Source organism: Scleropages formosus, chromosome 4 (assembly GCF_900964775.1).
Source record: "Scleropages formosus chromosome 4, fSclFor1.1, whole genome shotgun sequence".
NCBI classification, from domain to species: Eukaryota; Metazoa; Chordata; class Actinopteri; order Osteoglossiformes; family Osteoglossidae; genus Scleropages; species Scleropages formosus.
In genome coordinates this window covers 14,561,946-14,572,924 of record NC_041809.1, presented here as the reverse complement: position 1 = coordinate 14,572,924, position 10,979 = coordinate 14,561,946, and the positions used below count along the sequence as shown (strand labels likewise).

Here is a 10,979-nt window from a genome sequence, read left to right as displayed (position 1 = left end):
TTTCTGTAGCTCAATAATGGATGACAGATATCTGTCAGAGTATGAAGAATGTCTGTGCACTACTGTCGTGTTTCCTCCATGCCTTAGAACGCAGTCATGGATAACTACTGTCAAATTTATGGGTTTCAGGATTTCATGTAAAGTGCACAAAGCTAAAAATCTGGTTCATTTGCTCACTGGTTCACAAGATGTTAAAACCAAATTTCTCATCTTGAAAACTGAAAATTTCAATAAACAAGTTTCTTTTCCGGTTCTGCTGTGGCTCATTACCATTTTTGATATGATTAACAGCCATTAGCATTAGGAAGCAAAGGTCACCCAGGTTACTTTTCCAGTTCAATTGTTCAATGTACTCGCTTGCTTACCATGCAAACTTTAATATATACAATGTCAGCATGAACACCTAGAACTGCATCCATGTTCAGCAGATAAATCTGTTTAATGGATGGAAAACCTTGGGAAAGAGTTTCTGAAGACACTATAGTATTAAGTAAAACACCTCTGTGTTAGATCACAGTGCATTTTGTACTGAAGTGTTAAAATGTTAAAAGGTCATTTTAACTTGCAAGAAGGGTTAAACAAACAGCATGTGGAAAAATGGGATTAAAAAATTAGTTTGTCCCTGGGGTATATCTATATACATTTATCTTATTTAGAAGTGTGTTGACTTTCAAATTGTATTGCCTCTGCAAATACAAATAATACAGTGCATAAAGATCATTATGCCAATGCTTTGATTGCCATCTCCCACTTCTATATCATCCTGTTAATCATGTTTTGATGTGGTCTATAGTAAAATATATTGAAAACATTACCTTAATATCTGAACAATGAATTTTTATAACTGCAGTCTTTCACAGGAAAACTTTTTAATGCTGACAGTAGTCAGTGACAGCTTCAGAAGGAAACTGAAAAAACCAAATGATTAGCACTTCCTCCAAGCTACTGTTTCATGAAATGTTATTTTTAGAGATACTAGCTACATAAACGCAAAGACAGTTATACACGGAAAAACCACAGATGCAATTTTAAAGCCCTGAAACCACTTATTGACATTTTAAAGAACATTCTAAGAGCAACCTTATACATAGTCACATATTAACTAGTCAAACACCTTCTACATGGGGCATTATGCACATTCAAACTCAAATGAAATGATGTCTCTAAGATGAGTGGCACACACTGCAACTCAGTACACGTGCACCATTCCGTACAGAAAGGTCCAGAAGAGCACGTAGGTGAAGAGACCCCCAATGAGCCCCCCAGTGAAGAGCAGGCGCCTCGACTTGAAGCACTTGTTCCATCGACGCCCGGCCTTCAGAATGAGGAGTAACGAGAGCAGGAAGGAGGCCAGGAAGTAGAACACAAAGCCGTAGAGGCCAGTGAGGCCCAGGATGCCGGCTGTGGCTCCGGACAGCGCGGACACCGACGTCCTGCAGTAGTCCAACACGGCCATGTTGCCTCGCACTGCCGCTTCGCTGATGAACTGCGGCCCCTCCCGTTTTGCACCCAGCGCACTCATGTCTTCCTCCTTACGTGGAAGCACTAATCCTAACTCTGTCTCTGTCTGGAGAAAGACAGAGAACAGATGACAAAACTGTGACAGCACCACGAAAACACACTGAGGTTGATGATGGACAGTGTACTGACCACAGATAGGCCCTGCAAAATAATAATGTGTGCACCGCAAAGGTAACATCTTCTGCTGTACTGGAAAAATGATTCATGCTTGTAGACAAAAGGACAAAGCTTTGGCTGCACTTAACCTCTCTCCTAAAGAGTTGTCTACCTTGGGCAATTCACAAACAATTTCCATGAACTATAGCTTATTTTAAGACTAAATATATTTTCTATCAGTTGCTCAAACCAGACATGTAATATCAATTATACAAAAACTTGAACAATGTCAGCAAATTTACTGATGCATATATACAGTATTGGTACCTAGGCATTGGGCTACGGTATAGGCTACTGTTAGTACTGAAATACATTTTGGAATGTTGAGTTCCCTCTCTGTGTCTCTTTAAACATGAAAAAGTTTAAGATATATTTTGCATTAACTGATGTGCTTGAGTCTGTGGAAAGATTGCACGTGGTGCCATAACTAACCTAACTGGTTTCCCATATCAAGTGCATAATTAACAGTAATCTCATCATTCCACAATCATAGTGTATATTAATGTACAAGACAGACAGTCATATGATTTGAACTTGTATCATTTACACAAAATACTATAATCTCAACATTCTGTATCATATATACTAGACCGTATCTGGCCATCAAAGAGACTTAAAAGTTAGCTGCTTCACATATACAATTCTGTCATTTTGTTATATGTAAATTTTGGTCAAAAAATTCTGAATGGAATTTAACTGAATGTAGGATATTTCCAGGCCTATAAAGAAATTGACAATATCTAGTATAAAAATGTATACTTTATTACAATACCAGAAATATCAGTTATTACTAAAGTGCCTATTGATGAAGTATAAGATAGGAAATTCTATGATTAAATATGTCAGACTTGTTTAAACTCGTGACTTTAAAAACAAACGATACAGCCAAAAATGAAACTGTAGAAAGATCTTAACTTTCTGGGAATTTATATAGATAAAGCAGTTGTCATGGGCAAAATATATTGATATTAAGGTAAAACAGATTTCAAAAGTTGTCGCTTTGAATAAAAAAAAAAAAAAAATCCTTTTCCGAGAAATACTTTATTACAGATTTACAATGAAATGATGCTACTGCATTTAACTTATACATCTTGGGTGAATTCCTCACAAAGTTATCTGAAAAAAAGACTCATTCTCCTTCTCAAAAACAGCTTATGACTGGCAACTATGTAGCTCAAATCCTGAAAAACATGGTTTGTTCACATTCAAAGATATTACATTTATTTTCGCTGATTTTATAGGTCTAAACATACATAGCCACTTTCAAAGTTTCATACAAGTAAACTTGTAACAAAATACAGGTATTCTATCATACATAAAGATCTCAAAAAAAGTCTAAATTATCTAAATTACAAAATCTAAACAAAATTGAATAAACTTTCAGGAAAATTCAAATTGTTGTAATATTTAGATGTAAATACACAAACTTAGTGACCCATCTTTGATTCTGTATAAGCTTTCTTTGATAGAGTACATATCACATGGCTCTGAGAGTGATTAACTACGCACGAATTCGTAACACTGAGTGAAGTGTGAGTGGCTTGTTCTCGTGTTTACTCACTTGCTAGGAACATTCCCTCTGAAGACTTTACATCAGAAGAAACTGAAGTACTTGTGAAATGACAAGCCAAAGTTTCTCCTTGCTGTACTTCTTTCTGTACAGTTAAACGCATTGCTTGCCCACTTGACGACCAGATTTTTTGCAATATGGCGGCCTGACAGCCGTTCAACACGTAGCCGTGCCTGTATACACACAGTGCTCCAGTAGTTACTCACCGAGTGAAGGAATACACCTGCGTATCTTTCCACTTCTTTACGCAATCAACAGAATCGGTACACGAACACATCAACATCCGCTATTTCGCACTTTTTAAACCATGATGTAGCAAAACAGCTACAAATGTTTCACTGTGATTCACGTCCGCCGTCAGAGAGTCTCACATTGTTCGTCGCGGTGCATTCTGGGATTTTAGTTATAAATTACCGTAGTCATCTAACATTTTTTTTTAACTGAACACTCGGTGTCAGTACAAAACGTTTCTGTCTTTGCTTTTTAAAACTCACATATATATGTATCGTAATAAGTATTTATGAAAATGTAAGAGGAACTGTAATATTTGACCCCTAGGTGTCCAGACTGCTTCCGTATTCTGAAGCGCTTCCGGTGAGAATCAACTGAGCTGTTTATGTACGTTATTTCCTACATTGTACATACTATTAATATACATTAGTTTTAGTATTGAGAAATAGGACAGATATAACTAAGCGATGAAATCTGCTAATTGAATAGTAAACTGTTGCCCGCTACAGTGGCTTTGTGATGATGTCAGCAACTGTTTGTGCTGCCGGTAGTGTAAAATACATCATTAGACTAGATTAGCCGCGTGTGTTTATAAACTTTATATTACATTCGTTTCGCAGACGCTTTCGTACAGAACAATACAAAAAGTGTATCAACAGTCAACAGAACGACAGATTTGGAGGCAGGCACGTGATTCTAGAGTACAATCTGTTTGCCGAACGAGTATGCACATTAGGTACATATATTATCATAGGCTTTTTGTCATTAAACAAATTGTTGTTAAATATTATTAAACGTAACAAACACTACACATTTATTGAGCACTTATGAGAGGGGAGATGTGAGTTTGACACATTCCTTAAATGTATGAAAGAGATTCAGCAGTTCTGAGTGAGAGAGGGATGTCATTCCACGACATTGGAGCCAGGACTGATCTCCTTTGTGCTTTTGATTTTGGACCTTTTGTGCGTGGCACCACCATGCAGGCAGAGGTGGAGGAGCAGTCTGGTTGAGGTGTAGTTTGTAATCAGGTCTTGAATATTGGTGTGCAGATCCATTGATGGCTTTATAGGCCATAACCAGGCTCTTTAATTTGATCCGGGTGGCTATGGGAAGCAAGTGCAGAGAGTCAAGGACGGGGGAAACTTGAAACGCCTCAGTAGGTCAAGCACACCTTGTGCCGCAGCGTTCTGTCTCAGCTGGAGGGGTTTGATGGCAGAGGCCAGAAGGCCACACAAGAGAGAGTTGCAGTGGTTTAGGCAGGATATCACAATGGACTGGACAAGGAGTTGTGTAGTTGAGAGAGGCTGAGGGGATAATCAGCATATCCTGCCAAAGCACTTGATAGGATCTACCTGATAGGTACAATAGAAACCATTTCAGTGCAGTTCCATTGATGCCAGGCTGTCCAAGAGAGGAGAGTAGAATCTGGTTGTTGAAAGTGTCAAATGCTGCAGACAAGTTTAAGAGGAAGATGACCGAGAAGAGTGAGGCTGCTCTAACTGGCTGGAGAGCATCTGATGCTGTGATGAGAACTGTCTCAGTGAACTGTCCACCTTTGAACTAAGACTGATTCCCATTGAGGAGATTATTTTCGGTGAGGAATGCAGACAGCTGATCACAGGTTGCTTGTTCCAGAATTTTTGACAAAAAAGGCAGGAAAGAGACTGGCCTGTACTTCTGGACTGAGTCTAGATCTAGAGAGGGTTTCTTGAATGATGGCAGTTTTGAAAGCAGATAGGAAGCAACCAGCAAATGAGCAAGGAGCTGATGATATTGGAGATAAAGGAGATAAGTTGCAGGGAAATATCCTGTAGGAGGGACAAAAGGATCAGTTTTTGACAGGGGAATTAAATGCGGAAAATGTGAGTTTTCAGAGACATCCAGTGTGATCGGGGCAGGTGGATGCTGAGAAACTGCCCACTGTGGAGTTGACTTTGTCTCTGAAGATCAAGGCAAAAATTATCAGTGGTGACAGAGGAGAGGAGAGGAGAGGAGGAGGAGGAGGAGGAGGAGGGCAGAGTAGGAATGAGAAGGTGGAGAAGAGTGTGTGGATTATGAATTGCAGACTGTAGTTTGTTGTTGAAGAAGATAGTTTTAGCCAAGGAAACAGCAGGGTGGAAGGTTGCTAGGAGCTCCTTGTATACTTCCAGGTTCATGAGAGTCTTTGATTTTTACCATTGTCGTTCTGCAGCCTGGAGTTTGCTCCTGTAGCTATGTAGTACATCTGATAGCCATGGAGTGAAACTGGGGTGTTCTGGTCTGGATGTTAGAGGGCAGAGAGTCTAGAGAGGACAATAAGGTTGATAGGAAGACATTGGCAGCATTGTCTGTTGATGGCTCAGAGAATTATGCAGCAGAGGAGAGGGAAGTGGGTGAGAGAGATTTTAGGTTGTGGTGGAAAGTGACAGAGGGTGCAGAAACAGGAGAGGTGATACTGGGCTGGAAGGAGATGACAAAATAATCAGAGACATGCAACGGAATAACAGAAAGGACAGGACAGCCACAGTTTCAAGAGAACACCAGGTCAAGGTGATTGCTGGCTATGTGAGTAACAGAGGACTGGGATATAGAGAGGTCAAAGGACTTCAGAAGGCTGCTTGCATGAAGGTTCCCAAAATGCAGGTTCTAATTACCCAGGGGAATCAATGGAGTGTTGTCCCCTGGGAGAGAGATCATTAAGTTCTCAAGGTCATCCAGAAGCAGCCAGGAGGACCTGGAGGGCGATTGAGAACGACCACCATGAGTGTGGTCAAGGCACACTATTGTTTATTTTTATTTTTATTATTTATGTTTATGTACTGGGGAGGAGGGGGTGACTTTTGTGCAGCGGGTTGACCAGGGCCTCCTCTGTGGCCGGTCTGGGGTTCAAGTCCTGCTTAGGGTGCCTTGCAGCGGACTGGCATCCTGTCCTGGGTGTGTTCCCCACTCCAGCCTTGCGCCCTGTTCCGGGTTAGGCTCCGGTTCGCCGTGACCCTGCTCGGGACAAGCAGTTGTAGACATTGTGTGTGTGTGTGTGTGTGTGTATATGTGTGTGTGAGTGAGTGAGTGATTTACTGGGATAAATAACTAAATTGACTATTTTCATATGTAACTGAAATGTTGTGTTTAAGTGGTGACGTGCAAATGTTTCTTACATTTCACTTGTTTTCATACCAGGTCATGGCGTACTCTTCAGCACCTTCATCAGCATCAGCTAGTGCTCAGTACATCCTGGGGGTGGACATGGGCACATCCTCAGTCAAAGTGGTGCTACTGGAGACATACTCAAAGACTGTGACTGACAGCTGCTCTCTGCCTACGCATGCTGACATCAGCGGCAGACATACACTTGTATGTGACCCTTTACTGATCCAAGCACTCATCTGTCACACAGTAATCTCAGACATGAGTACAGAACAAAGAACTTGTCTTATCCAAAAATAATGTAGAATACTCTTATTGTAAGCATAAGCAGTGGAACTTGTCACATAATAACATCATGAAATAACATACAATTTTTATGCTGTTTTAATATATATTATTTACAAAGTATGTTTTTTACCTTTAACATGTATGGAGGTGTTTTTCTTTTCTGCACATGCAGGCCATGGAGCAGGACCCTCTAAAAATTATAGATGCTTTAAATCAGTGCGTTGCTTCGTTACCTAGAGACAAACTCAAAAAAGTCATCAGAATTGGGGTGTGTGGACAAATGCATGGAGTCATGTTTTGGAAAGCAAAAACAGGTATCACCTTAAAAAAATTCTGACAACACAAAGGATGTTTTGTCTGCTGTGCATGTCAAATTATGAATTTTGGGGCAGTTTAGTTGCAATGTGATTTTTGTAGGTGTTTAATCCTGTTTTCTGTACTGATTTGTTCAGATATGCTGGCAAGTATGGGACAGTTGGTAGTGTAGTGGTTAGAGCTACTGCCTTTGCACCTGGAGGTTGCAGGTTTAATTTCTGCCTCCTGCTGTAGTACCCTTAAGGAAGGTACTCATGCTAAATTACTCCAGTAAAAATAACCCAGTTTATAAATGGGTAAATAATTGTAAGTACCATAACATTGTAAGTTGCTTTGGAGGAAAGTGTCAGATAAATGTTAAGTATTGTCTTTTTCTGGAGAACCACTGGTCCTACATTTATCGGAGCTGAGAAGAGTGTTGCTTGGAGTCCTGGCCAGTAGGAGTCACTATATTAAATTACATTTAGTTTCATAGCAGGCAGCTTTTCATTTGACCAGTTAATATATCTGTATTTGTTCATTTTCATTAATTAAAAACATATTTTACCTGCTACCTTATGCAGGTTTGAGCATGTTTTATAATGATAGTTACAGTAAAGTTTGTTTCCTATTTGCATATCTGCCTTCATTTTGCCTTCTGAACTAATATATCATTCATTTACTCTGTTTTAATTTTTATATCATGCAGTTTTAGAATTTTCTATATATACACAACTCAGGTATTTTCTAAAGCCCTCAGTTTAATTAGCTTGGTCACAAGTATACAAGAGTTATTATTTTGGTTTGTGCAGTCTTTAGTCACAAATACATTTCCTTAACCAGTAATTAGAGAAATGACTGTCCCAAATTAAGAAATCAATGTCCACTTTTATCAAGGGGCAGTTACAGTGTTTGTGATTCATTTTTAAATTATACATTTTACTAGTACTTACAGCTTATGATCACAGGTTCCCTTGCTAACAGCCAGCCTGCCTAGTGTGTCCAGTCTGAAGCTGAACTTTGATTATTAATTAAACCATTGACTTTTTTCATTATTATATCTGTGAATGTCAGCCTGTTGTTGGGATACCAAGGATGGTAGCTGCCTGTTCTGGCCCAAGGACGTGAGTCAGCTGGTTACCTGGCAAGATGGCCGATGCAGCAGCGACTTCTTGTCCTCGCTTCCACAGCCCAACTCTCACCTTAGCGTTGCCACTGGCTTCGGCTGTGCCACCATCTTTTGGTATCTTACATACAGGTCTGTGATGCCACACAGGCAAACATATCAAAATAGAAGCTGTGGGATACACTACTCGTTTACGCAGTAATTTTTTCATTATTGTTTTAGAACTTGTGCTAGTCAGTGCTATGAGCATTTGTAGGGTTTAATATTTCTGCTTACTCAGACATTCTCACTATGTCTTCCAATGCAGGCCTGAGTTTTTGACTAAGTTCACTGCAGCAGGAACCATCCATGATTATGTGGTAGCTATGCTGTGTGGTTCAGAAAAATGCTTAATGTCCACCCAGAATGCAGCTAGTTGGGGATACTTCTGTACTCACACCAGTCAGTGGAACATGGACATGTAAGCATGTCATTTTAATATTTTTAGTTCATGTTTTCCTCATGTTTTGTTCAATTTAAATCAAGCCAGCTCAGTTTATTTTACTTTAGGGCTCTTGATAATAGTGTTGCCCCAGAGAATTTAACATGTAATGCAGTAGCAATCAAACAGACAAATAAACAGACTCAAAAACTTATCTGTAAAAGCATTATGACTTTTTTAGGAAAATGGGTTATTATAATTTATACTTCCTTCAGTGGAAGATTTACGTAAGATTTGTTTCAAACCATGTAAAGAAAACTAAGAAAAATGTTTCTCAATGAATTAAACAAGGTGTGCGTGTGTTTGTGTTTCTGTGTGTGCACACGTGTGCATGATTCAGCTTAAAAGACTCTGGCTTCCCTGTGCATCTGCTCCCGGAACCTGTGCCATCTGGCTGCCGCGCAGGCTTCACCAGCACCGAATGGCATGGGATCCCTGCAAAGACTGCTGTGGCAGCAGCTCTGGGAGACTTGCAGTGTGCTGTTTATTCCTGCATGACAGACAGGACAGATGCAGGTGCAAAGGCCATGCCAGTTGCTGACACATACAGGGTGGCTGTTATAACTGATAGTTGGTTGTTGGTGAGTGTCTAAACCTCATTTTTCTTTATTCCTGTTTCACCTCCCCAGTTCTGAACATCAGTACTTCTGCCCAACTTAGCTTTGCGATGCCAACAGACTTTGTCCCTCCTGCTGAACCTGACCCGCTCTTGCCAGTGTCCTACTTCCCATACTTTGATGGTTACCTAGCAGTTGCAGCTTCTCTTAATGGAGGCAATGTAATGGCTACCTTTGTGGAAATGCTGATTGCATGGATGAAAGAACTAGGTAAACAGAAAATTAATAATGGATTTGTAAATGGATCATTAAAATATGCTTAGGTCCAACCACATGTTATTTTTTGACCTCTTTAGGTGTAGACATGGATGATTCTACTGTTTACGTGCAGTTGATTGAAGCGGCTTTAAATCAGGCCAGCAGTGACCTGGAAGTGAGGCCTACCATTCTTGGTGAAAGACACAACACCAGCAGCTTGGGGCTGGTGTCCAACATCACAGGGTCCAACATCTCCTTGGGCCACGTGACCAGGGCAGTTTGTCGGGGTATCATACAGAATATAATCACTATGCTGCCCCCCCAATCCCTGCTAGAGACAGGGGTGAAGAGGATCATGGGAAGTGGGAGTGTTCTGGCTCGCAACAAGGTTCTCAGACAGGAAGCAGAAAGAGCTTTCCCACTTCCAATAAATTATGGTAAAGATGTAGATTCAGCAGTTGGGGTTGCCATGGTTTTCTCTGATAGAATGTGAATGGTAAAATAACTAAGTACAAACTTCAGATGTATTATGTTAATTTCGTATGTGATGAAATCATATGCTTTATTGGATCTGTATTTAACAATATTGACATGTTTAATTTATGAGGGTAAGTATCAAGAAAGAACTGATTTTTCTGGGTAGAGAAAAACCTGAGCACATTTTACACTTGTAAGGAAGCTTTTAACTTATGAAAACTTCTGTGTTTATGAAATGATTATTGATTAAGTGGTATACATACAGCATGTGTATCAATTACAGTTTCTTTGGACCTAAACAATTTTGATTGAATGATCTTTTTAATCATGAGTATCAGTGTTATGCAAAGGGACAAAATACTGTAAAATGTGTAAATGGTAAATTATATGTTAGTGTAAATTGCCTTGAACAAATTTTGAACCAATGCTGAAATGCATTTTAACGAAGTAAAAGCTGTTCATGCATACTCACACTCATACTTCTCAGCTGACTTTAAAAGAACAAATGCAACTTTCCTCTTATTTTTATTGAAGGTTTATACTGAACTTAAAACCTCTCTTCTTAGATTTAAAGTGATCAACTGAATTTCGTGAGATGAAAACAAATAAAACCCCAAACTGCTGGATTGAAAATTATAATTTTTTTCCCTGGAATGAGACTTGTAGAAGATGTAATGCCATGAGCTAATATGTAGCTGCAAGAAAAAGTTTGCAAACCTTTTGCACTTAACCTAAATTATTGCATTAATAACTCATAAAATATGATCTGATGTTCAAGTGAGCATTTTTCTAGCAATTGTACTTGCTCCTTTTTTTGACAAGAAGTGTTTTTTTCACAATTTGTGCACCCAGGTTTTTCAATGCATAAATAAAGTTGAAATGAAGTAATATCAC

At 39.5% G+C, this 10,979-nt stretch overlaps 2 protein-coding genes across 6 annotated transcripts; one reads left to right on the top strand and one right to left on the bottom strand.

The window, feature by feature from the left end:
• Positions 1–850: 850 nt before the first annotated feature.
• emc6 (ER membrane protein complex subunit 6) lies at positions 851–3,816 on the bottom strand. Of its 2 annotated transcripts, none has more exons than XM_018755242.2 (2): positions 3,454–3,816; positions 851–1,567 (listed from the first exon to the last, which is right to left on the bottom strand). In XM_018755242.2, the coding sequence occupies exon 2, from the start codon at positions 1,520–1,522 to the stop codon at positions 1,190–1,192; it is 333 nt and encodes a 110-aa protein (XP_018610758.1). In that variant the 5' UTR covers positions 1,523–1,567; positions 3,454–3,816; the 3' UTR covers positions 851–1,189. The 2 variants fall into 2 exon arrangements, with proteins under 2 accessions (XP_018610758.1, XP_029106758.1); XM_029250925.1 differs by lacking the exon at positions 3,454–3,816 and adding an exon at positions 3,239–3,443.
• Positions 3,808–10,978, top strand: shpk (sedoheptulokinase). 4 transcript variants are annotated; one of them, XM_018755046.2, is made up of 8 exons: positions 3,808–3,865; positions 6,638–6,811; positions 7,065–7,206; positions 8,261–8,444; positions 8,620–8,772; positions 9,134–9,309; positions 9,423–9,620; positions 9,707–10,978. In XM_018755046.2, exons 2-8 carry the CDS (start codon positions 6,641–6,643, stop codon positions 10,099–10,101), a joined length of 1,419 nt encoding a protein of 472 aa, XP_018610562.1. In that variant the 5' UTR covers positions 3,808–3,865; positions 6,638–6,640; the 3' UTR covers positions 10,102–10,978. The 4 variants fall into 4 exon arrangements, with proteins under 4 accessions (XP_018610562.1, XP_018610564.1, XP_018610563.1 ...); XM_018755048.2 differs by having other exon boundaries at positions 3,834–3,841; XM_018755047.2 differs by lacking the exon at positions 3,808–3,865 and adding an exon at positions 3,872–4,214.
• The last annotated feature ends 1 nt before the right edge of the window (position 10,979 follows it).